Source organism: Hyperolius riggenbachi, chromosome 2 (genome assembly GCF_040937935.1).
Source record: "Hyperolius riggenbachi isolate aHypRig1 chromosome 2, aHypRig1.pri, whole genome shotgun sequence".
NCBI lineage: Eukaryota > Metazoa > Chordata > Amphibia > Anura > Hyperoliidae > Hyperolius > Hyperolius riggenbachi.
Genome location: NC_090647.1, coordinates 76,852,944 through 76,880,704, shown reverse-complemented (window position 1 = coordinate 76,880,704; position 27,761 = coordinate 76,852,944). Strand labels below are relative to the sequence as shown.

The following is a 27,761-nucleotide window of genomic DNA, read 5'->3' as shown; positions in this document are numbered from 1 at the left end:
TGTAACCATCTTATTATTCTTGGCTAGGCGACGTGAAGTGGCGTGTAGCATGATGAGATGTCAAGGCAATAGGATCCTATCACATCTGTCCATTCAGCAAGGATCCATTGGTTTTGTTCCAATGCACGGAACTGAAGGCTATGCGGTAATCAATGTTTCTGGATACACGTAGGGATCATAGACAGTGCAGATGTCGACGTAATCAATGGTAGCATTTAAAGGGGCACTATGGCGAAATATTGTAAAATTTAAAATATTTGCAAACATATACAAATAAGTAGTATGTTTTTTCTACAGTAAAATGAGCCATAAATTATTTTTCTACTATGTTGCTGTCACTTACGGTAGGTAGTAGAAATCTCACAGAAGTGACAGGTTTTGGACTAGTCCATCTCTTCATAGGCGATTCTCAGCAAGGCTTTTATTCTTTATAAAGATATCCCCTAAAAAGGATTTAAACAATGATGCTGACCAGCTTCCCTGCTCCCTACACAAGTTTTTTTGGCAGTTGGACAGAGCAACTGCCATTCACTAAGTGCTTTTGAAAATAAATAAATCCCTGAGAATCCCCCCCCCCCCATAAAGAGATGAACTAGTCCAAAACCTGTCGCTTCCTTTCTACTACCTACTGTAAGTGACAGCAAACAAGAAGGAAAGTAATTTGTGGCTCATTTTACTCAGGAAAAAATATACTTCTTATTTGCACATGTTTTACATTTTTAAAATTTTGGCCATAGTGCCCCTTTAAGAACGTAAAGTGTTTTTTCTCACTAGGCTGATTGCTGCATATTTTTCGCTAATTTTTCTCACCTGTCGCCATGACTTCTGGTTCCACCACCGCTGCTGCCACTACTGCTCAAGTCCACTGCAGAGCTATTTTATACTGTAGACCGGAACCCAGCAGAAACATGGGGCTCTCCATTGGATTGCAAAAGATTAATGAGAATCTTCTCTCCACAGGGAGGATTCTCATTGGTTCACTCAATGGTGGACCAATGCAGAGCACGATGATCAACCAGGCAATCTAGGCAGGTGTCAGGGGCGAGGTAGAGGCAAGAGAGGCTCCAGCCTCAGGGCGCAGTGTAGGAGGGGGCGCACAACCCACTCAGCTATCATTTCCCTTTTGTGTTTGCAGCAGAGAGAAATAGGAAAAGGGGATACATGGCGGTGACTGCAAGGCAGATAACTAGAGATTAAAGTGTTGGGGCCCTGGGGCGCCTCTTAGTTTAATAGCAATCTGTGTGTGACGGCTGTGGTGGGAGGGATGGAAGGGCGCACTTTGGTGCCTTAGCCTTGGGTGCTGGAGAACCTTGTCCCGGCTCTGGGCTTAGTAGTTGTCAAGGAGCCCTGTTGCCTCCTTCTCTGATCCCCCTCTACTTCAGCTTAAATAAATGACCACAAGGGAGAAATCCACTACCTTGCTTAGAGCCCCAATACATGTTAATCTGTCTTTGGACCAATGAGAATCTTACCTGGGGCTGCAATCCAATGGGAAGCTGATGATTCTGCCAGAACGACAATATGATGACAGCAGGTAGACCGGATGGGTGCGGACTAGATGCACAACGATGCATATGTGAAAGCTGCACACAGACACTGCAGGTCAGGTATCCTTTAAGAGGTCAACCGGTATGAAGCAGGAGTGATTAACCATTCTATGCACAGTAGCAATGAAACTAGTCATAAGATACTGTTCTGTTTCTGTTTATTTTAGGCTATGGATACCTTACCAATGGCTGTTACCATGATGGCTGCTCCTGCTCCACCTCCGGTAACTATTCACAATGGAATATTTCCCAGTTGTCTGTTACATATATATATATATACTCAATGGCCTCAATTCACTAAGCTTTATTAAACACTTTATCAAACGTTTGATAATTTACCTCATGAGTAAAATCTAATTTTGAATTCACTAAGGTGTTATAGATTTATTGAACGTTTTATCAATAAAACGTTCAATAAATATATAACACCTTAGTGAATTCAAAATTAGATTTTACACATGAGGTAAATTATCAAACGTTTGATAAAGTGTTTAATAAAGCTTAGTGAATTGAGGCCAATGTGGTCTTTGATATCATTTTAAGAGTTAAAGGACAACTGAAGTGAGAAGACTATGGAGGCTGCCATATTTATTTCCCTTTAAACAATACCAGTTGCCTGGCAGCCCTGCTGATCTATTTGGCTGCAGTAGTGTCTGCATAACATCAGAAACAAGCATGCAGCTAATCTATTCAGATCTGACAATAATGTCAGAAACACCTGATCTACTGCATGCTTGTTCAGGGTCTATGGCTGAAAGTATTAGAGGCAGAGGATCAGCAGGGTTGCCAGGCAACTAGTATTGTTTAAAAGGAAATAATATGGCAGCCTCCTATCCCTCTCATTACTGGTGTCCTTTAAAGGAGAATATAATCACCTTCCACAAATCTGTAAATGCTCATAATCCCCTTACTTGTATATGTAAATGGTTCAGAAGATTTAATGGAAGGTTGTCCACTTTAGGCCGGTCTCACTGTGCATTGGCCTTTTATTTTGCAGTGCGATGAGACGGTCGCATCGCACTGCAGCGCTAAAAACAGGCCTTTGAGATTTGTGTGGTAAGGTATTAGGCCAAGCAGGAAGTGAGTCCCTCTAGCGCTCACTTCCTGTGGCTAGAAAGATGAATTGTGCGGAAGTGTGTTGACAAAACGTGAATACGTGCACTGAACGGTTTTAAACTTGTGCGGTGCCATAGACTTACATAACTTCCCGTTCAACCCTCGTCGCCGCGCAAGATGCCCAACAACACAGTGATACGCCGCAGCTGCCAAGCGTCAAAAATGACACTTCCGCCGCTGCGCTTCAAATAAACAGGTATGAAAGGCCCCAAAGACTTTCATTGCCGTGCGTTACCACACTGAACGCAATGAAAACGCCCCAGTGTGACAGGGGCCTTATAGTGAACCTGAAGTCAGGTACACAAATGTTAATGTATATGTACACTGTTTGTATATAATTATGAATGTATGCAGCAGGGTACAGAATGGGGAAGGGGACAGGCAACATAGATCAGTCATGGATTGGGATAGTAAGCGGAGCAGCAAAGCTTTGTAGATCGGGTCTGGGGATATCAGAAGTGTTATCGTAGGCCATACACTGTTAGCTATGTGGTAGATCAGGTACGCACTGCATCTACTTGATACTGGATGTGCACCTTGTACCACCTTGAACAATGGATATTCAGTCAGCAGCATACATCTGATTGAATGTCAGTTGGAATATGGGCGTGACCAGGCAAGGAAAACACGTTGCAGATTAGCTTTGTGGTAACCAACAGTATTCTGTCTCTTAAAGCCATACATCTAGCGATGATGGGCTGATTCAACTAAGAGACAACTCTCTCTAATCGAATCTGAAGATGAGAGATTTCTTGGCTGCCCATACTCCACATGCCGATCCCCCATCAATTTCATGCTGATCCTGTGTGATCCATGGTGCCCAGTGCAAGTTATACATTACTTGTCCATGGCCACCGCTTGTCCTGCTCTGGATCCGGGCTTCCTCTGTTCTCCATACACGCGCAGCACTTGGTTGCCTTGTAACGTGGACGCATGTGTGACGTCTGACATCACACGCGCACCTTTGCTAGGCAACCATGGCCACGGACAGGTAATGTATGACTTGCACAGGGCAGCGGGGGGGGGGGGCGACATTAAACATTAGAGGGGACAGCGCCGGGGGTTTCGTTGCTTGTCCCGAAATCGCACAACGCTACCGCCGTGCACCCGATCGAGCAAGTCGGCCCTACATCTTGCAGTATGTGTGATCGACTAATGCGACCAATTTTGGCCTGAAATTGTTTGCATTGCCAGTCGGGCATGCACTTGGCGGCACCGATTTTCATCCGATTCATTTGTAATATTAGAATCAGATGGACGATCAGCCACCAAATTGCCTGATGTATGGCTACCTTTACACACCTGTGAGCATGCAGACTTCATCAGGGGATCCCCTTTGATTGCCCATACCTACAGCTACTGAGGTATGATGACTATATATGGAGGGGGAAACTGAGAAGGTCCAAGCTGGTTAAGTTCACTCACCAGTTCCGCACAGGATGGTACGTATGAAGCGACCTGAATCGCACGATTTAGGGTGGCAGACTTTAGAGGCTGGAATTCGCTGTACACTGGTACAGATGATCTTTCAACCTCTCCCTTTGCTTCTCCTCACGCAGCATCGTTCACATTACCTGCTGTTTCCATCTGCTGTGTTTGTGTTGCCACCCATCTGCTCGTCCATTATTATTATTATTATTATTATTTATTGTATTTATAAAGCGCCAACATATTACGCAGCGCTGGACATTGTACCATTCGCCATTGTCTGCGTCATCCTTAAACCAATCAGAAACCAGAAGAAGCATGGGGCTCCCTGTTTGGGTTGCAGGGTGAAGTGGGCCTAAAGAACTTGAGAAGGTAGAGGAGCATATTATTGCGGGTGAGATACATCCCCTATGAACAGACTTTAGTTATGTAAGGAAAGTCTCTGAGATACACACCTTCAAGGGGGAAGACCTTGAAGAATGGTGCAGAAGGAGGATTCTTTGATTTGTAGGGCTCCCTGAAAACACGGAAGCACAGCACACAGAAGATTTTGTGGAAAAGTAGGTTTAAGTGTACCTGAAACGAAAGGAGGAAAAAGTTTATACATACTTGGGACTTCCTCCAGCCCCCTCCACGCAGATCGATCCCTTGCAGCCGTCTAAAGCCTTCTGGATCCTCCTGGTAGAAGCCCTGTTATCTTGGGCCAGTCAGTGCAGTCCACAGCTGGGAGCGCAGGCACAGAAACCTCCCGGAGACAGGATCGTGGTGGGGGGGCATGCGACAGTATGCCCAACTGGCCAAAGATATGGGGCTTCTATGGGACAATCCAGGAGGCTTTGGACAGCTGCAAGGGAGTGATCTGCGTGGAGGGGCAGGAGGAAGCCCCAGACATGTATGACATTTTTCTTTCCTTTTGTCTCAGGTTTACTTTAAGTTTATCTTGGCAAGCAATGTTCTGAGATGTAACACAAGATGCACTATTTACGTAACATGTTCATAATCTGCACATCTTCAGTTAAACTTTACATGTGCTCTGTGCACACTCTTCCTTTCTTCAGCTGTCTTTTCTCTCATCATTTTTTTTCTTTCCTTTTATTCTTCACACTCAACTTTTCGGGCCTTACTCAAGAAATTATTTTTAATTGCATCACTTACTTGCACTTCCAAGTCAATTTGAGGTATGACTAAGGACTTGCATGTCTGAAACGCGACAACTGCCTTACTTGAGTTTGTGGATGTGCTACAATAAACTTCATGGAATATCTTGCATCATGGTGTGCTGCGGGCTCTTTTTGCTGAATATGTGACTACCACGCCGTGGAGGGACAGTCAGGCACCACCAGATGGGGTTGAAGTGGTCTACCTCAGCAGTTTCAAGTCAATTACAATAAACGTGGCACGTAAAAAAAATGTGTCAGTTGTAAGGATGCTATACTGGCTATATTACAATAAGATGGTTAAGGACCCTTTCACACTGGGGCGGGGCAATGCAGTGTTTTTACCGCAGGCCACCACAGGGCAATGAAAGTCTATGGGGCCTTTCATACTGACACGATGCGATGGAAGTGACATTTTCGACACATCCCTGACGCAAGGGCAAATCTACATTACCAAGCGGTTCTGCGGCGACGTGCGGTAGACCAGAAGTCCTGTAAGTCTATGGCGACGCGTTTATGTTAAAATGCCTTTCACAGGATTTACGCGTTGCACAAACGCGGAAGCGTACTATAGCCGTACGTTTCCACGCACATCATCACTTCGTCACAGGAAGTGAGCATCACTTCCTGCTTGGCCGGCTGCTTGGCCGTACTAACGCGCTATTCTTTGAAGGCCTGTTTTTACCAGTCGGCAGTGTGCCACCGGCCTAAAGGGAATCTGAAGTGTAAATAACCTTATGATACAATGAATTGTATGTGTGGTACAGCTAAGAAGTAGAACATTAGTAGCAAAGATGTGAGTTTCATATTGTTTCCAGTATAGGAGGAGTTAAGAAACTTCAGTTATTATCTATGCAAAAGAGCTTCTCTGAACCAAACTTGGTCAGCTACAGTCCTATTTTCTGAAGCACTTATACACCAAAGAAACAGTGAGAGGCAGCTTCAGATAAGGTTTTACTGCAGGGAAGTTCAAAGGGTCATTAGCTCCGCTCTGTTTCATAGTTTAACATACAGAGTGTAGTATGTAAACTGCAAATATTAGGGAATAATGCAGTGTTATAAAAAAAAAAAGCTATATAACTGAAAATAAAAATATGAGACTCTTTTCTTTGCTACTAATGTTCTGTTTCTTAGCTGTACTACAGCTCATTATATCATGAGGTTTTTTGTTTGTTTTTTACGTGTCACTTTAATTCTGATGAATACACTGCTGCTTGATAATTGATACAGAGGCTATTACTGCTATTACATCCAAGTCCAATGAATAGTGCACACTTGTATATGGAAAGCAAGTCAGTGAGGTTATGCCTAGGTACTTTATTACCACTGATTGCCTGTGCAATGTACAGCAATGTTGTTAAAGGATACCTGAGACGACTTGCTTTGTACAAACCAGCATGTATGGGCAGGAGTCCTCAAGTGCACGGCTGCCCCGTTCACCTCCGCCCCAATTTGCTTATTTGTTAAAGCACTTCTAAGTGTTCCAAGTTGTGGCCAGGTCACGCACTACTACACATGTGCTTTTAAAGTGGTCTGAAAGCCAGCATTTCTACTTTGCTCTAAAAGATTCCTCACAGCTTGAAAGATACTATCCTAGAAAAAAATTCTAGCAGAACATCACTGAAATGGTTAAACAAAGCACTTTCTCCTGCTATTCAGCTTCAAATCCGCATCCAAACTGCAGATAACAGTATCTTTTTTTTTTTACTTGTTAAACACAAGTGTATCAACACTGGAATGTAAACAAACACTATCTGAGAAACTGTCTCTGCTTCAGGCACACATAGTGTTCAGAATAGCTCATTAGAAGATGTTCATATATAATAAAAGCAGTTATAATAGAAAAATAATAAAATACAATGGCGGGTTTCAGGGCAAGATAATCTACACTTTGGAAACTTGTAATTTGTAGACAGACAATATTATTTATGTACAAAAGGAAATATGATAACTGTATGAGTAATAAAAAGTAAGAAAACACATATTTATTGAATGGTATGTCAGAATTTCAGACCACTTTAATGGCAATTCAAGCAACCGGCAAGCACATGTATAAGCATCAGGCAATCCCGGCCTATAGTGGAGACTGGGGGTCTTGCTGTAGATTGTTGCATGTTAAGCAGTACCGCTCGCCAAAGCACTGCAGAGTCTGCGTCGACTGGACCGTCATTCAAAGCACTTCCGTAGCTTTGTGTGGCCTGTCTCATAGAAATAAATGGCCACTGTGACATGGGTGCAGCGGGGTAGAGTACTGCTACGTGATGTGCCTCGATACTGTGAAAGGGGCCTCAGTCTAAAGTCTCTGTATATTTATGTACATTTTATGTGTCAGTTTAAAAATCTCCAACTAATTAAATTGTTAAAAAATATGGTAATCACAAATTTGCACGCTAAAGAAATCAACCTGTATGAAGTAGGAGTAATTAGACATTCTATGCTCCGTACAGTAACTATGAAACCAATCACAAGATATTGTTTCTGTCTATTTTAGGCTATGGATACCATCCCCATGGCTGTTCCCATGATGGCTGCTCCTCCTCCACCTGCGGTAAGCATTCACAATGGAATACTTTGCTGTTGTCTATTATGCTGGGCATACACGAGTCGACCCGGCGGCTCGATTAGCCACCGGATCGACTCCCGCCGTGTCCCCGCGGGCGGCCGGATCGATTCCCGCTCGTCCCAAAGGGCACTCCTTATCTTCCGCTATTGTCCACCCGCGGGCTTCGAGCGCGGTATTGATCCGGCGGGTCATCGGACCTGTCGGAAATTATCAATCGAGCCATCAGCGGCCCGTGTATGCCCAGCATAAGATATCTATACTCCATTTTTCCTTTGATATAGGTTTTTTTTTTTTTTTTTTTTACGACAATTTATTTTTATTGCAAATCAATGATAAAAACAAAAATAGTAATGGGTGTCAAACAGAGTAAATCACACTTTATAGCATGGCTGGGCATACTTTTAAGCGGCCCGGGCCGCATGCTGCAGACTGCCGCCCGCATTCCTTGAAATTCCAACCCCTCTCCCTCCCTGCAGAGTTGCGAGCAGGTGGCGGAAGGATTTGAAACTCGCCTCGTTCACCGATTTCCATGTTGCGTTTCCATGGCCACCGGACGTTACATGACGTGACGTCTGGACGTGGCAACATATTACATGCTGGCACGTCCCGACGTTCCGTCATGTGACGTCCTGTTGCCATGGAGACACGACGTGGGCATCGTTGAACGAGGTGAGTTTCAATCCCCCCCATACAGTCAATGAAAAGTATGCCTAACTGTCACTGTTTTGCAGTAATGCATTGAGTTGGAATGCCGTATGCTGTTATACTGCAATGCGCCGCCATACTGTGATGGTTGCATAGGAGGTACACTACAGTGCGTCAATCTGCATTAGAATGTGGCCATTACGCTGTACCGCAAGGCTCCACTGGGAACGTAGCTGAAATCAGAGTAACCTATCAACAGCAATGGCAAGCAAGTAAGCAAGACACAAACTTGCAAATCATCGAAAGAAGATGCAATCATAGATGTACAATCAGCACACCCATGAGTTAAGGTGTTTATATTATATCTCCAATCACCCCAACCTTCCCCCCCTCCCTTGCTATAGTTAACAGAGAACATATAGTGGCGTAGCTAATGAGCTTGGAACCCCAGTGCGAGTGTTACATGGGGGCCCCAACTTCTGTATTGATATGGTGCCCCTAAACCTACCAAGGACAGCTGCGGTGTCAGAGAGGTGTAATCATAGTAAGGAAACAGTTTGTTAGGAATTACCACTTTGCAATGCACATATATAGAGGTGCTCATTACCAGCACAGTACTAATGAAAAGCCAATAAGATAAGTTAAGGAAGGCCCCTAGTGGGCCCCTCTAGTCCAGAGGCCCTGGTGTGGTTTCAACCTTTGCATCCCCTATTACTACACCACTGCATAATCACCTTCCATAAAAACGGAAATGGTTCAGTAAGAGGATTATTTAGAAGGTTGTCCACTTTACACTGAGCATGAAGTCCGTTGAATAAATGGTGAAATGTGTGCACTGTGTGTATATAGTCATGTACTGTATGTATGCAGCAGGGTGCAGATTGGGAAGGGGACAGGAAACATAAATCAGTCATGGTGGATTGGGGTGGCAGCAGAGATTGGTAGATTGGTTCTTAGGAGATCAGAAGGGTTAATGCTGGCCATACACTGTTAGATCTGTGGTAGATCAGGGTATACAATGCATCTCCTTGATCTTGATTGTGCACCTGGTCTACCACCTTGAACAATGGATATTCAGTCAGATTTCATCAAAAATTGAGTATCAATTGAAATGTGGGCGTGGCCAGGCAGTGGAGCAAGAAACACATCTTGCAGATTAGCTCTGTGGTATCAACACTTAGGCCTCATCTACACTCAGCGATCCGGCAGCTCGATTAGCCGCCGGATCGCCTCTTCCGCATCCCCGCGCGTCCCCGCCGCGTCCCTGCCGGCGCCGCTTATCTTCCGCTCGATTCCCTTCCATTGTCCCCTCGTGGGGAACGAGCAGGGAATCGGCGGTGGCGAGATCCGACCTGTTGGATCTTATCAATCGAGCCGCATTAGCGGCTCGATTGATAATACACATCGGAGCGTCATCTACCCGTGTAGATGAGGCTTTACACTTTATCAGTTGCTCTCCGTTATAACTGAAAGAATTTTCAAAGTAATGTCCATGTTTTCCTATGGCTCAGTTCACGCTATACACATTTTAACTGAAAGCTCTTTCACAAAGCATTGCTATGGAAAAATTGCATACCAATGTGTACTAACGCATACCAACGTATTAAGTGTAAAAGGGCCCATACACTCCTGGCATGCAGACTTCCTCAGGGGACGGCTTTTGATTTCTGATACTTATAACTACTGAATTATTGCGTGTAATGTATTGCATTCCTACTCGTCATGTGGTAAGACTTTACTCAAGTAATTTCATACACCCCAGTGTGTCATGTTGTATCTACGCTTTGTTTGAATTTGACTGTTCGTGTTATTATTTAATAAAACAAATTACATACCTCTCAACATTTTGAGGTAAGAAAGAGGTACACTTAAGCCACACCCATGTCACACCACTAATCACGCCCCCGGCACTCCCCTAGTCAAGCGTACCATAAAGATTTCATAAGAAAAATACAAAACGAAGCTTGGAACAGAGGGTAAAAACATTTTTAAAAAATGTTTAAAAAGGGGCGTGGACTTCCCTCCCCATCAAATCAACACAGACTGTGTTGGTATAAGTTTATCAATTATACCATTTAATCAAGTACTCCACAGAACTACTACAATAACACTGCGGGGAACTTTATTAAATGGTATGATTGTTGAACTCATACCAACACAGTCTGTGTTTATTTGATGGGGAGGTAAGTCCATAAGCAATCATTGCAGAGAATAAAATGCTTTAAAGAGAAACTCCGACTAAAGCTGAGTACACACGTACGATAACGATCGTTCAAAAACGAACGATAACGACAATTGGACCGATAATCGTGTGCTCCAAATTTTCCAACGATCGTTTTTTGGGACGATAACGACCGTTATCGTTCAATCCGACCGATCCAACCCGGCGGATTTTTTCGAAAGATAATCGTTCAATCGTTGCAGTGTGTACAAAGATCGTCCGATAACGCATGTTCTTATTGCCTGTCATAACGTCACTTCCGTTTGCGCACGCATTTTTTAATCGTTCGTCGTTCAGTACTTTATACTTATATCGTTCACGTGTGTACACAATCGTTCATTACGAACGATCTTTTCCGTCTAATTTGAATATCGTGTAAACGTCACGAATCGTTCGTAACAAACGATCTTTATCGGACGTGTATACGAACCTTAAGAATTGAACTTTATCCCGATCAGTAGCTGATACCCCCTTTTCACAACCAGACCATCAGGGGGCTCTGTATGGCTGATATTGTGGTGAAACCCCTCCCACAAACAAATTCTGAGTACGTACTCTTGGCAGTTTCCTGTCTGTGAACCCAGTTGCATTGTGGGAAATAGCTGTTTACAGCTGTTTCCAACTGCCAAAACAGCAAGCAGCAGCTACATCACTTTCCAGCAGTAAACATGGCATTATGTAATAAATGTCAGAATATAAATCAGGGATTTAAAATATTTTACAATGGGCAAACACTGACTAAATCATTTATACAGAACTATTGTAAAAATGAAGCACTTTTTTTATTACATTATTTTCACTGGAGTCCCTCTTTAAATAATCACCGTTTGATAAGTAAGCTGACTTCCCCCCCTTCTCTACACAGCCTATGAGTACTCCCTGTAGAGCAGAATTGGAGCGTGGCTATAGAAGATGTGCATTAAGCATAAACCTTCCTTCTGCACAAAGTGATGGTTTGGCGCGGTCTAGGCTACCAACATATTTTAGTAGATCAGAGAGTGCTGACGTTCACACTACAAAGGAGTCAGAGCACATGGGTGTTACAGATTTTACAAGAGACCATACTACATTAGAGAAACGAATGGCGGAGCCTGAAATACACAGTTCTTTGAAGTTGTCAGATGAGTTGGTAAGTTTATTTATTATTTATGATTCAGCCACTGTTATTTTTTTTTTATAATAAACGGTGTGCAGTATGCCTTTGTTTAAGTACACAACGTTTACATTTTTTCTTATGTTATTAGTAAAAAGGGAATTCTAAATATCTGAAGATAGTAGAAAATCAAACAGATACATTATTTTCAGTAGCTTAAAGAAAATCTGTAACGATAAAAACGTCTCCTGGGAGTACTCACCTCGGGTGGGGGAAGCCTCCGGATCATATTAAAGCTTCCCCCATCCTCCTGTGTCCCACAGTGGCAGCGAAAATCCTCCCGGAGCGGCGGCTATGTAAATATTTACCTCCGTGGCTCCAGCGCAGGCGCACTATCCTCTCTTCCCACGGAGATAGGCGGAAATAGCCGATCTCGGTCGGGCCGCTCTACTGCGCAGGCGCAAGATGCCTGCACAGTAGAGCGGACCCGACGGAGATCGGCTATTTCCGCCTATCTCCAACAGTGCCCCCGCTGGAGCCTGGAAAGGTAAATATTGAACAGGCTGTCGGAGTTGTCGGCTGTGCATTCTGGGGGCTGCAGCGAGACGGCCGTGGGACACAGGAGGATGGGGGAGGGCGCAGGAGGATTTCTCAGGCCCGATTTACTTACTTTTTTTTTTTTTTGCAACACGCAGCTAGCACTTTGCTAGCTGCGTGTGCATTCCGATCGCCGCCGCTCCGCGCTCTATCGCCGCTGTTCGCCGCGCCGCCCAAACCCCCCCCCCCCCGACCCCGTGGGGTGGATCGGTATTCCCTTAGATGTCGTCGGTGACGTCATCCCGCCCCGTCGCCATGGCGACGGGGGAAGCCCTTTAGGAAAGAACGGGATTTCCTGATCAAAGATCGCCGGAGGCGATCGAAGCAGGCGGGGGGATGCCGCTGTACAGCAGCTATCATGTAGAGAGCCCCAGGCTCGCTAAATGATATAAAAAAAAAAATAAAAAAAAAAATAGTGTTGCGCTGCCCCCTGGCGGTTCCTAATAGATCGCCAGGGAGGTTAAAGGACCACTATCGCGAAAAAAGTAAGCAGTTAAAATCTGACAGAACCAACAGGTTTTGGGCCAGTCCATCTCCTCATGGTGGATTCTCAGAGTTTTCTTCGTTTTCAACAGCATTTTCCCCATGAGGAGATGGAGTAGTCCAAAACCTGTCGGTTCTGTCAGATTTTAACTGCCTACTTTTTCAAAATAGTGGTCCTTTAAAGAGACTCTGAAGCGAGAATAAATCTCGCTTCAGAGCTCATAGGTCCCTGACTCCCCGAAATCCCCTCCGAGCAGCGGGGGATCTCTTCCGGATTGAGGCAGGGCTATCCGCCGCAGCCCTGCCCCACGCACGTCTGTCAGAGCGTATCTCCGCCTCTCCCCCGCCCCTCTCAGTTTTCCTTCACTGAGAGGGGCGGAGGAGAGGCGGCAATGCGCCGCTGATAGACGCGACTGGAGGCAGGGCTGCAGTGTCTCTTTAAGAGACAATTATAATCTTGCGTATTTTTTACAGTATTATTTTATAAATTATGTTGTCAGTCTTAGCCCATTGTAAAATCTTTTCTCCTCCTGATTTACATTCTTAAAGTGTACCTGACACAAATAAATGGAAAAGATTTATATTTACCTGGGGCTTTCTCTAGCCCCTTTCAAGCCGTGGGTTCCCTTGCCATCTCTTCAGGCCACTCCGGTCGGCCCGGTACTTCAGGTAGGCAAGCTTCATCAGGCATGCCCAGTGCCCATCACGCTCCCTTGGCGATAAAACGCGACTGACAGAAGTACCGGGCCATCCAGTGGGGGACCAGAGCAACCAGGAGAGACAGTGAGGGAGCCCACAGTCTCACGGGAGCTGGGGGAAGCCCCAGGTATGCATAAATCTTTTCCATTTAAAATGAACCAATAAAGTCCCACCAAGGTTGAAATTGATTGGTCCATTTTCAAGCCACTTAGATTTGCATGCAGAATTTGCATAATCCTGCATAAACTCAGATTTTTTTGCGTCTCAATTGCCATCCCTAATATTACTTATGAGATAATGTTACAATTATAAACTAGTAGCAGTAGGGTATTGTACCATGTTAGCCATCTGACGTCATTTGATGTTTTGAAGCCACCCTTCAGGGCAGTGACACGAAGATCATACATGCTGTGTCCGTTGTAACGAAAGTGTATAGCAACTGGGTGGCTTCAAAACCTCAAATGATCGATTAATAGCAGAAACAAAACTTATAAATTGGTTCAAAGCTGTGGGCAAGGGATTGAATAAGGACAAAAACTTTTTATATTGGTATGAGGCTGATGATATTTGAACTCTTTCTCAGCCTATATAGCTGAACTTGTGAACTCAGAATTGACTATACCTCTGTGTCAGTCCACCTCCCAGGTCTGTGAGCATGGAGTAAACAAGGATCCTTATCTCAGCTAACAACCTCTCACCCCATTTAGATGTTTTGTTTCAATTAAGGCATCTTATTGACATGTATTTATGCTTGAAAAAAATCTGTTTTCCCTTTTGATGTTGCATGTATATAGCTGTCTGTACCACCAGCCTGCAAACTAACAGGATGTAAGCCCGACGAAGGCTGCAAGGCCGAAAACTTGTTTATTCTTCTTCATTTTTAGCTAGCCAATAAATGGCATCATCCTGATTTAAAACTTCTCAATTATAAACTATAAACATATTTTATTTATTTTTTTTCTTTAAAACCACATAACAAATTACCATGTAAATTATAAGACAAGACACCGAACTTTTATATCGAGCTTTTCTCCTGGTGGACTCAAAACGTCAGAGCTGCAGCCACATAAGGCGGGCGACAAGGATCATTAGGGAGCCTTGCCCAAAGACTCCTCACTGGCTTGTGCCGGGATTCAAACCCTTGTCATATGGCTAGAGTCCCACAACAGCGTTAACAGCCTTACCAGTACGCTATTCAGCGATCCAAGTACAGTATAGGGTGGCACATATAAAACTGGCCCCGGGCTGCCTGCTGTGAGTACATAGGAAGATGCCAGCCAGCCCGTCCATGTGTGCCTGCTGCTCTCTCCATCCCTGCTGTATGTGTGGCATTTCTGGCTTTAATGTAGCCTGCTTTGCCGTATTCCCTGCTTTATGAAAACATACGGCAGCGAATATCGTAGACACAAGCTGCAATAAAGCCTGCGACCACACATGCACCCAGGCTGCACAGCATCTTCCTGTGCAGGCAGCCGGGGCCAGTTTTATTTGCGCCACCCTGCATAATACAGAAAAAATTAGTTACCTCTGCACCCTCACATGCAAATCAATCATCCAATACCAAAGCTCTCCCTACAGCTAAGTTGAAAGGGAACCTGTCATAGTCAAAGCAATTGCGAGGCAGCCACAAGAGCGCACTCAGTAGGCAGTAGCACTGTTAAGTTGGCCACACACCATACAATTTTTTAAAATATCTGTGCAATTTAACAATTGCAATCAATTTTTCTGACTGATTGTAACATTTCAAAGATCTGACCAATGTACCACACACCTATGTTCAAATTTTCCCCAATTATGATAAAAATGATTGTAAACTCTGAGAAAATCGCTAGGGTGTGTGTAAATTAATAAATTGATTTCCAGCATTCCGGGAAATCCGATTGGATTTTTCAGTCGAATTAAAAAAGAGCATTCGATTTTTTTCGGGAGATCCGATCATATTTATCAAATTGCCGTAAAATCGGATCATTTTATTGTATCACGTGTGGCTACCTTTAGGGCTCATACCCACTAGAGCGATTTTCTGAGTGTTTAGGGAGCGATTCAAACCGCTAGCGAGTTCCTTAAGCGCTCAGCTGATGTTATTGGATGGGCCAAATTCCACTGGAGCGATTGCGATTACCAAATCGCGAAATGCAGGACATGCAGCATTTTTCGCGTTTAGCATTAGCCGTTAGCGTTTCTGCAATGTAAAGTGTGTAATCACTCATCAAAACCTGCACAGAGCGATTTTTTCTAGCGTTTTGAAGTTACTGCACACTGTAACAAAATTAAAATTAATTGAAAGGACCAATCAGAATTAAAACGCTAATCGCTACACAACCGCTGGCAAATTGAATACACTTTTTAAAATCGCTTCTGAAAACGCTTATGAAATCGCTTGCAAAACCGCTCATACAAAACTCTAGCGATTGCGATTATTGTTTTGTAGTGGGTTCCAGGCCTTAGGGAGACTTGCCCAAGAAACTCCTTACTGAATAGGTGCAGGTTACTGAACAGACTGCTGAGATTTGAACCCAGGTCTCCTGTGTCAGAGGCAGAGCCCTTAACCAGTTCTGTATATTGGTATGTAACCCCGGCGCTCTCAAAGATGCTTAGTCTAGGCTGATTATCCCCCCCCCCCCCCCCCACACACACACACACACACCACCACAGCACTTTGGGAGGCCAGGTAAATTCTGTGCTGGCTTCAGAATTCTCAGCAAACATTCCACAGAGCTGCACCTGACAGGACTAAAGATGTGGCCACCTGTGATAATTTTCAAAAGGAAAATCAGGGAGAGGAAAGATTTTACAGTAGGCAAACGCTGACTAAATCATTTACATTTTTTTTTATTTAGACCACTTACTGAAATAAAATTGAGCCACTAATGGTTCTTCTGTGTTTCCTTAAAGAGACACTGTAACAAGAAAAACATCCCCTGAGGGGTACTCACCTCAGGAGGGGGAAGCCTCCGGATCCTAATGAGGCTTCCCCCGTCCTCCTCTGTCCCACGGGGGTCTCGCTGCAGCCCTTCAAAGCCAGGCCGACAGATCCGACAGCCTGTGCAATACTTACCTTTCCAAGCTCCAGCGGGGGCGCTGTTTCGGCTCTTCTGACGGAGATAGGCGAAAATAGCCGATCTCTGTCGGGTCCGCTCTACTGCGCAGGCGCAGGAGACTTGCGCCTGCGCAGTTGAGCAGCCTGACGGAGATCGGCCATTTCCGCCTATCTCCGTGGGAAGAGCAGATACTGCGCCTGCGCTGGAACCAAAAGGTAAATATTTACATCGCCGCTGCTCCGGGAGGATTTTCGCCGCCGCCGTGGGACTAAGGAGGACGGGGGAAGCCTCAATAGGATCTGGAGGCTTCCTCCACCCGAGGTGAGTACCTCCTAGGGGACATTTTTTCGTTACAGATTTTCTTTAAAGACAGTAGACTTAAAGTTTGTTTTCCTTGAAATCATTTGGGATGTAGGGCACATTCCAACCTTCCTACCAATTGTTTTTTTGTGTGTTTTTATGGCATTGAGTGCAAAAAGGTCTTATTTACGGATCTACCAGTATGTTTAACAATGTTAAATGTTGAGCTTATGGTTTGCGCTACTTTAGCAAGGCATCACAGTTCAGTACAGTTTCCACATATAATTGCTCAGTATAGCATCATCACTTAAAGCGGACCCAAACCAAACATTTTTTTGAATTCAAAATATTTAGTTGCACCGCTCTGACACATACAAAGATAAATAAACACTCCTTCAAGCCTATGAGCATTTCAGTGACTGCTTTCCACCCTTCTCTTTTCATAACTAGGGTTATACAGGTGGCAGCCATTAGCAACTCCTCCTTTGCTGGACACTACTTACTCCACCAGTCTGATTCTGTCCCGGCAATATAAAAAAGAAGGGAGAGGTTTCTCCAATAAATGTAAAACATATTATATTTGTCATCATGCAGCTGAAAAAGGCTGCTATTTATTATTATAACTTAGAAAATAGATTTTATTTCTGAAATCTTGTATTTTTAATTTGGGTCCACTTTAACCACTTGCCGACCGCCCACAGCCGATGGGCAGCGGCAAAGTGGACGCCGAAAGGACCGCAATACGCCCAAGGGCGTTGCGTCCTTTCGGCATGCCGGGGGAGCGATCACGTCACTGGTGACGCGCGCTTCCCCCGGTAACTGGCTCCGCCCACCCACGACAACAACCCGCCGGCCGTTCGGAAGCCCCGCAGGTTGTTAACCCCACGATCGTCGCTACAAAGTGTATAATACACTTTGTAATGTGCCCGAGGGACCACCAGGGCAGGCTGCAGCCACCCTAGTCTGCACTCAAGCACACTGATCTCCCCCCCCCCCCTGCCCCCTGATCGCCCACAGCACCCCTCAGACACCCCCCCCCCCCCCCCGGCCACCTCCCAGACCACTGTTTACACTCAATCACTCCCCTAATCACCCATCAATCACTCCCTGTCACTATCTGTCAATGCTATTTTTTTTATTAGGTCCCTAACTGCACCCTGGGGGCTCCTGATCACCCCCCACCCCTCAGATTCTCCCCAGACCCCCCCCCCCCCCGTGTACTGTATGCATCTATCCCCCCTGCAATAACCCACTGATCACCTGTCAATCTCCCGTCAATCACCCATCAATCACCCCCTGTCACTGCCACCCATCAATCAGCCCCTAACCTGCCCCTTGCGGGCAATCTGATCACCCACCCACACCATCAGATCGCCCGCAAACCTGCCGTCAGATCACCCCCCAAGTGCATTGTTTACATCTGTTCTCTCCTCTAAATACCCACTAATTACCCATCAATCTCCCCCTATCACCACCTGTCACTGTTACCCATCAAATTAGTGCCCTAATCTGCCCCTTGCGGGCACCCAATCAACCGCCCACACGCTCAGATTGCCCTCAGACCCCAGCCCTGATCACCTTGCCAGTGCATTGCTTACATCTATTCCCCCCTCTAATCACACCTTGAGACACCCATCACTCACCACCTGTCACCCTCTAGCACACCTACTCATCAGATCAGTTCCTAATTTGCCCCGTGTGGGCTCATGATCACTCGACCAAACCCTCAGATCTACCTCAGACCCGCTTCCGATCACCTCCCCAGTGCATTGATTGCATCTATTTTCCCCTCTATTCACCCCCTGAGATACCCATCAATCACCTCCTGTCACCCCCCTAGCACTCCTATCCATCAGATCAGGCCCAATGCAACCTGTCATCTAAGAGGCCACCCTGCTTATGACTGGTTCCACAAAATTCGCCCCCTCATAGACCACATGTCATCAAAATTTGCAGGTGCTTATACCCCTGAACAGTCATTTTGAGGCATTTGGTTTCCAGATTACTCCTCACGGTTTTGGGCCCGTAAAATGCCAGGGCAGTATAGGAACCCCACAAGTGACCCCATTTTAGAAAAAAAAGACACCCCAAGGTATTCCGTTAGGTGTATGACGAGTTCATAGAAGATTTTATTTTTTGTCAAAAGTTTGCGGAAATTGATTTTTGCTTTTTTCACATAGTGTCATTTTCCACTAACTTGTGACAAAAAAATAAAATCTTCTATGAACTCACCATACACCTAATGGAATACCTTGGGGTGTTTTCCTTCTAAAATGAGGTCACTTGTGGGGTTCCTGGCATTTTAGGGGCCCTAAACCGTGAGTAGTCTAGAAACCAAATGCCTCAAAATGACCCGTGAATAGGACGTTGGGCCCCTTAGCGCACCTAGGCTGCAAGAAACATGTCACACGTGGTATCGCCGTACTCAGGAGAAGTAGTATAATGTGTTTTGGGGTGTATTTTTACATATGCCCATGCTGGGTGGGAGAAATATCTCTGTAAATGACAATTTTTTTTAATTTATTTTTTTACACACAATTGTCCATTTACAGAGATATTTATCCCACCTAGCATGGGTATGTGTAAAAATACACCCCAAAACACATTATACTACTTCTGAGTACGGCAATACCACATGTGACACTTTTTTGCAGTCTAGGTGCACTAAGGGGCATTTTGAGGTCATTTTGAGGCATTTGCTTTCCAGACTACTCCTCACGTTTAGGGCCCCTAAAATGCCAGGGCAGTGTAGGAACCCCACAAGTGACCCCATTTTAGAAAGAAGACACCCCAAGGTATTCCGTTAGTAGTATGGTGAGTTCATAGAAGTTTTTATTTTTTTGTCACAAGTTAGTGGAAAATGACACTTTGTGGAAAAAAAAAATCAATTTCCGCTAACTTGTGACAAAAAATAAAATCTTCTATAAACTCACCATACTACTAATGGAATACCTTGGGGTGTCTTCTTTCTAAAATGGGGTCACTTGTGGGGTTCCTATACTGCCCTGGCATTTTAGGGGCCCTAAACCGTGAGGAGTAGTCTAGAAACCAAATGCCTCAAAATGACCTGTGAAATCCTAAAGGTACTCATAGGATGTTGGGCCCCTTAGCGCAGTTAGGGTGCAAAAAAGTGCCACACATGTGGTATCGCCATACTCAGGAGAAGTAGTATAATGTGTTTTGTGGTGTATTTTTACACATACCCATGCTGGGTGGGAGAAATATCTCTGTAAATAGACAATTGTGTGTAAAAAAAATCAAAAAATTGTCATTTACAGAAATATTTCTCCCACCCAGCATGGGTATATGTAAAAATACACCACAAAACACATTACACTACTTCTCCTGAGTACGGCGGTACCACATGTGTGGCACTTTTTTGCACCCTAACTGCGCTATGGGGCCCAAAGTCCAATGAGTACCTTTAGGATTTCACAGGTCATTTTGAGAAATTTGGTTTCAAGACTACTCCTCACGGTTTAGGGCCCCTAAAATGCCAGGGCAGTATAGGAACCCCAAAAGTGACCCCATTTTAGAATGAAGACACCCCGAGGTATTCCGTTAGGGGTATGGTGAGTTCATAGAAGATTTTATTTTTTGTCACAAGTTAGCGGAAATTGATTTTTTTTTTTTTTCACAAGGTGTCAATTTCCGCTAACTTGTGACGAAAAAAAATATTTTCTATGAACTCACCATACTCCTAACAGAATACCTTGTGGTGTTGTCTTTCTACAATGGGGTCACTTGTGGGGTTCCTAAACTGCCCTGGCATTTTAGGGGCCCTAAACCGTGAGGCGTAGTCTTGAAACTAAATGTCTCAAAACGACCTGTGAAATCCTAAAGGTACTCATTGGATTTTGGGCCCCTTAGCGCAGTTAGGGTGCAAAAAAGTTCCACACATGTGGTATCGCTGTGTTTTTTATCAAAGACATGTAGCACAATAAATCTGGAAAAAAATGTATACAGAAATTTTACTTTATTTGACAAATTTTATCACAGAAAGTTAAAAAATCATTTTTTTGACAAAATTCATGTCTTTTTTGATGAATATAATAAAAACTAAAACTCGCAGCAGCAATCAAATAGCACCAAAAGAAAGCTTTATTAGTGACAAGAAAAGGAGGGAAAATTCATTTAGATAGAAGGTTGTATAACCGAGCTATAAACTGTGAAAGCTGCAGTGGTCTGAATGGAAAAAAAGGCTCTGGTCCTTAAGGGGTTCTTTCGCGAAAAAAGTAGGCAGTTAAAAAATGTGACAGATGACAGGTTTTGGGCCAGTCCATCTTTTTAAGGGGGATTCTCAGGGCTTTCTTTGTTTTCAACAGCATTTCCTGAACAACAGTTGCAAAATCTAACTGACATAATAGTGTGCAAGTGATTAGGGAGGCCAGCTGGTATCTTGCTATTTTGGCAGTTAAACTTCTGTTCAGGAAATGCTGTTGAAAACAAACAAAGCCCTGAGAATCCCCCTTATGGTGGCCATACACGGTACAATAAAAATGTTCGATTTTCCCGTTTATTCGATTTAAATGATCGAATTGAATAAAAGTTGAAAAAACATTTTTTTTCGATCAAGAAATTCGAACGATTATCCCGTTTTTTCTGGAAAAATGATCGGACATGCTGGAAAAATCTTTATATTCGATCTAACGGAATAATCGAACTAAATTATCTAATTGAAAAATTGTACCATGTATGGCCACCTTTAAAAAGATGGACTGGCCCAAAACCTGTCATCTGTCACATTTTTTAACTGCCTACTTTTTTCGCGAAAGAACCCCTTTAAGGGGTAGAAAGACTGTGGTCCTCAAGTGGTTAAAGGAGCACTATTGTTAAACTTTTTTAATTTAAAATGCGTAAGTGCACATATTTATGGAAAGTACAGTTGTCCCAGATTTAAAGAGAAACCGTGATCAAGAATTGAACTCCATCCCAATCAGTAGCTGATGCCCCCTTTTACCACCTTTAACATGAGAAATCTATTCCTTTTCTCAAACGGATCATCAGGGGGCTCTGTATGGCTAATATTGTAGTGAAACCCCTCCCACAAGAAACTCTGAGGACCATGGTCCTGGCAGCTTCCTATCTGTGAACCTCATTGCATTATGGGAAATAGCTGTTTACAGCTGTGTCCAACTGCCAAAAAAGTAAGCAGCTACATCACCTGCCAGCAGTAAAAATGTCACCATGTGATTAATGTCAGAATGTAAATCAGGGATTTAAAAGATTTTACAATGGGCAAACACTGACTAAATCATGTATACATAATTATTGTAAAAATGAAGCACTTTTTTATTATCATTATTTTCAGTGGAGTTCCTCTTTAAGTGCAATGCAAATTACTTTTCTCCATTGTTGCTGTCACTTACAGTAGGCAGTGAAAATCTGTCAGAACTGGCAGGCCTTGGAATCGGGGCCGGATTTACCATAAGGCACTGTAGGCACGTGCCTACAGGCGTCTGATGATGGAAAGGCGGCTCACTCCCCTCCCAAAGTGTCTGCTTTACCTATGCAAAGTTTTGAGCGGAGGGTAAATGAGAGGCTACTCACCCTGATCTTGGCATTCCAGTGTCCAGATCTCTCTTCAGTTGGAGGTACCTCTAGGTACCTAATACTGAGGATAGCTCTGGCTACCTAATACTAATGGGCACTTGTAGCTACCTATGACAGGCAAGGGAAGTAAGGGAGAAGTGGGAGCTGGGCCAGCCAGCACACTTGCGGTGGGGTGTTTGAAGGTTCATGGAGGGCGAGGTTTAGGGTGCCAGGACATCTGTGCCTATAGGCTCCTGTTATGTAAATCCGGGCCCGCTTAGAATAGTCCATCTTCTCATCTGGGATTCTCAGGATTTTCTTTACTTTCAAAAGCACTTATTGAACAACAGTTGTTCAGTCCATCTGACAAAATAATGTGCAAATGGGTAGGCAGTCTGGCCGACATCTATGTATAGATCCTTTCCAGGAAAAGCTCTTGTAAAGAATAAAGTAAACCATGAGAATCCCCCAATAAGAGATAACTGCAAAGATCGTCAGCACACCAATTTTCAACAGCACATAACATTTATTGTGCCAGTTCCCACAAGATGGACCAACAATTGTTTTGGGGGCCTGTGTGGCCCCCCGAAACAATTGTTGGTCCATCTTGTGGAAACTGGCACAATACATTTTCTGTGCTTTTGAAAATTGGTGTGATGACGATCCTTGCAGTTTGGACTTTGATGTGTGACACTGCCTATGTCACTTTGTCAAGCACCCATAAATGAATGGACGGTGTGACGACTTCTCCTTGGGACTTTGCCCAATAGGAGATAGACTAGCTCAGATCTTGTCAGATCTAGGTGTATACACGTATTTAAATTTTTTTCGCTATAGTTGTCCTTTTATGACCTGTTTTTCATGCATAGTTAATCAGTTGTTGTTTTGTTTTGTTTTCTTTTTAGTTTTCATTTTCTCAGATATTTCCGCAAGAGGAAGCGCTTCTACAATCAGTACGTAATCTATTTTCTTGCTCAGTAAAATCTCTGGTACATTATACACAGTGACCATACATCAGGCAACTTGGCAGTCGATTGACCATCGGATTTGATTATTATAATTGAATTGGATGAAAATCGGTAGCATTGTGTGATATCAGGACGAGTGGGAGAACCCCCGGCACTGTCCCCTCTAGTGTAAAATGTGCCCTGTGCAGTGGCGTAGCTAAGGAGCTATGGGTGCAAGTTTTACATTGGGGCCCCCAAGCACTCTATACATAACAATTGATACGGCTCACCAAAACCTGCCAATGGCAACTACAGTGTCAGAGGGCAAGAAGGGGATGGGGAGCAGTTTGTTAATGATTACCACTATTCAAAGTATCTATGGAAGTGATTATTATGAGTACAGGACCAATAGAAAGATAATACTGTAGTTGAGGGAGGGCTCATCGGGGCCCCTCTGGCCCAAGGGCCCCGATGCGGTGGCTACCTCTGCAACCCCTATTGCTACGCCCCTGGCCCCGTGCATGAATACTTTACCTGTGGCTGATTACTGCTGGCTCCGCCTCTGCAGTCTTGCTCCCATACACGCGCCCCACGTGGTTGACGGCGTAACGTGGGCACCGGCGTGTCACTAGGCCGATTCCCTCCAGATTTCATGCTGAAATCGATTGGGAATGGGCCTGCGGCGTATGGCCAGCTGACATGTCTCTCTCCGATCAGATTAGATCATAGAAAGATCTGTCTCTTGGTCAAATCTGCCCATCATTGCAAGATGTATGACTACCTTTATACAAACTGCTGGGCAGATTTATTATTATCAGGGCCGGATTTCCCATAAGGCACTGTAGGCTCCCTTCGCTTAGTGCCTCCCTCCCTATGCAGAGCATAAATGAGAGGTTTCTCACCCAGCTCTCTGCTTTCCACTGCTTTCCTCCAGTCAGGGGCACCACTAGCTACTTAGTATTAGGTAGCCATAGGTACCTTCAGTATTAAGGGGCACCTGTAGCTACCTACGCTGAGCTAGGAAAGTAGGGGAGGAGTGACAGCTGGGCCAGCCAGCACACCTGTGGTGCAGTTCGGTGGGGGTTTGGCGCTAATGAAAAAATTAGCACAATCCCTCTACAACTTCTTTCCAAGCAAGCAGTGTTTTATCATATTTCCCCCCAAAAATACCTGCATTTATATAGGTTGTTTTATATAATGACAATACTTTATTTACTTATTTCAACCAACGCTTGAATGTTATGTTGCCTCTGCTCAGTAGCAGCCTATTAAGTGTCCCACAGTTAGAAAACGTTCAATAGTTAAAGTATTTTATCTCTCCCTGCCCTCAGAAGTTGTATTCTGCCAGGAAAACATTATGGCTGTAATTTGCTTACCAGTGATGTTTACTATATTCACGACAAGGTACGACAAGGCAGAAGCTGTCACTTCCATGTCTTAAAATTAACTCTTTCAGGCAGCAAAATAAAGCAAGCAAAACAGCCTGGCTATTAATAGGTTTTGTACAGTACATACACATGTTTATCTCATCATGTTAGATGTCGCCTCAGGGTACAGTTTAAAAAATAAAAAAATTCATTATGTCTCAGTTTTCGGCCATTATAGTTTTAAAATAATACATGCTACCATAATTAAAACCCATTTACTTTACCTCAAAAATAATGCAAGGCTCTTCCCCTCCCTGCACTATGTTAGCTTCCCTTCTCACCGTGATCCCCAAAGAAGGCAAGGACCCCCAACTCCCCCAAAGCTACAGGCCAATCTCCCTCCTAAACTCCGACTTAAAAATTATCACCAAAACCTTTGCCAACCGTCTCAACCCTATCCTCACCTCTTTAATTAACAACGACCAGGTTGGCTTTATCCTCGGACGACAGGCGTGAGACAACACCAGGAAAGCGGTCAACCTTATATCAATGATGAATAGGGAAGGCAAACCTTCGCTACTCCTGAGTTTAGACGCGGAAAAAGCCTTTGACCGGCTTTCCTGGCCTTTTCTCTTTAAGGTGCTAGAGCATCAAGGCTTTTCAGGCCCATTTATAACTCTGCTTAAATTTTTATACTCTTCTCCCACCTCCACAGTCAAACTTCCTTTCGCCCCCCCACACCCATTCAAGATTAAAAACGGCACAAGACAGGGCTGCCCCTTATCCCCCCTACTATTTGCTATTAGCATTGAACCCCTGGCTAGTGCTATTAGGACTAACAAAGACATTCTAGGTATAAAACAAGGCGCCCATGAACATAAAATTTCCCTCTTCGCGGATGACATCCTACTTTCCCTTTCTAGCCCTTTGACTTCCCTCCCAGCCCTTCACTCCACCATCTCTAACTATGAAGCAATCTCGGGGTTCAAACTAAACAAAGATAAAACTGAAGCCCTCCCAATCAAAATTCCCCCGGACTTACTCCTTTCCCTGAAAACATATTACTCGTATCATTGGAGATCTCATACCCTGAAATATCTAGGAATCAACTTAGCATCCTCATACTCCTCTCTCTATAAGCATAACTTCCCACCCCTCATCCATAACATACTCCAAGACCTCCATAAATGGACAGCCTACAAAATATCATGGATTGGGAGATTATACTCTCTAAAGATGAACATATTACCACGCATCCTGTATCTGTTTGAAACCATCCCGGTCCAAGTCCCCTCGGCCCAGTTGTCCAAGCTCCAATCTGCCTTCCTAAAATTTGTGTGGAACCATAAACGTCCCAGAGTTGCAAAAACTGTCTTGCTTTCATCAAGAGAGCAAGGGGGGCTGGGACTGCCCCACTTAAAGCATTACTACCAGGCAGCACACTTGCGACAACTGAAGGAATGGTCGGATCTTAGAGTATACTCCAAATGGGCCATAATTGAAGCCACCGAGATTTCTCCCCTATCTCTGGCCTCTCTTTTATGGTCTGCAAACCCGCCTACCCTGATCGATAAATCTATCCTCCCTACCATTACATTTACCCTTAAACTTTGGAAAACAATACCCTCCTACGCAGGATTGAAATCTCACCCGTCTCCACTATTTCCCATCTTAGGCATTCCCGCCTTCCCCCCTGGCACCTCTCCTACCTTTATGGCCAGATGGTACCAGCGAGGCTTCTTTAATCTAAAAAGCTGGACCGACTTCGCTACGGGTAAACTCTTCACACAATCTTCCTTAAGAGAAAAAATCCCCCTCTCTCCTAGAACCCTCATGGAAATTAACCAAATCTCCCACTTCTTACAACACTACACCAAGGAGTCAATAACCCTCCCCACACTCACCACCTTTGAAAGACTATGCACGCTTAGGGGACACCAAAAAGGGCTCATCTCCCAGATTTACTCCCTCCTTCAATCCAACTCAGGATGCCTCATACCCTCACATACCTACATGACAAAGTGGGAGAGGGCACTCTCGACCACCATTAGCAGAGAAGACTGGGAAGATATTTGGGAGAACGCCAAACGTACTTCTATATGCACCCACATAAAAGAGAACATATACAAAATCCTATTTAGATGGTACCTAACCCCAGAAGTACTCTCAAAAGTCTATCCCAACACCCCAGACTCCTGCTGCAGAGGCTCCCCTCAGAAAGGCTCTTTAGAACATATCTTCTGGCACTGCCCAGAAATCACCACTCTATGGGAAGAGACCCACCAATTGATATCATCAATAGTGAATGTCTCAGTTCCTCTGGACCCGATCTACATGCTCCTAGGAAAACCTATCCCAGGTGTAAATAAACACTCCATGCGACTAATTACACACATCCTTACTGCAACCAGGCTCTTAATTGCTTCTGCCTGGAAAAACATTGCACCTCCCAATATCTCTGATGTTAAACTGAAATTAAATTGGGTCAAATCTATGGAACAGATGACGGCCTCTCTGAGAGACACCGAAGATTTGTTCCACAGAGTTTGGGACCCTTGGACCACTACCACCCCGGATCTTCTACCCCCCTGACCTTCCAGGGTCTCTGTCCTATAAATCTCAGGCCCTTCCCGTACCTGTAGTTCCACTTCAAGGAGTTGTCTGAACACTGTGTCTTACTAATCCCCCTGCCCCCACTACCCCTCTGACCTCTCCCCTCCCATCCCCCCACCTTCCTCCCTTTGCCCTCCCCCCCTTTTTTCTTTTCTTTCTCTCCCCTCCTCTTCCTCCTCTCCAATTCGATGTCAATATTCAGAATTTTCTTTCTCGATCAGGAAGCCCTCCTCAGCTTTTCCCACACACCCCCTATAGAACCTTACACAAGCCTTTCGGCTGCTCCCAGCGAATGTGTCTATATGGACCCAAGGATACCTCCACTCATCTCCTATCTCTGTTCTTGTACTCCACCCATAACATGGACTCCAACTTCCCTGGTCCTTCCTTAACCCCAGAACATTCTTGCAGA

General features: G+C 44.4%; 1 protein-coding gene across 3 annotated transcripts in view; it reads left to right on the top strand.

Moving 5' to 3' along the window:
- Positions 1-27,761, top strand: part of PARP4 (poly(ADP-ribose) polymerase family member 4) — a 291,746-nt gene that overhangs the window by 187,464 nt on the left and 76,521 nt on the right. For 2 of the 3 annotated variants that reach the window (XM_068266936.1, XM_068266935.1), the window contains 4 exons: positions 1,715-1,771; positions 7,740-7,796; positions 11,543-11,806; positions 23,328-23,375. In XM_068266936.1, coding sequence (XP_068123037.1) covers positions 1,715-1,771; positions 7,740-7,796; positions 11,543-11,806; positions 23,328-23,375 — 426 coding nt within the window. The remainder of the gene's footprint in view (positions 1-1,714; positions 1,772-7,739; positions 7,797-11,542; positions 11,807-23,327; positions 23,376-27,761) is intronic. The other variant, XM_068266937.1, reaches the window with a different exon arrangement.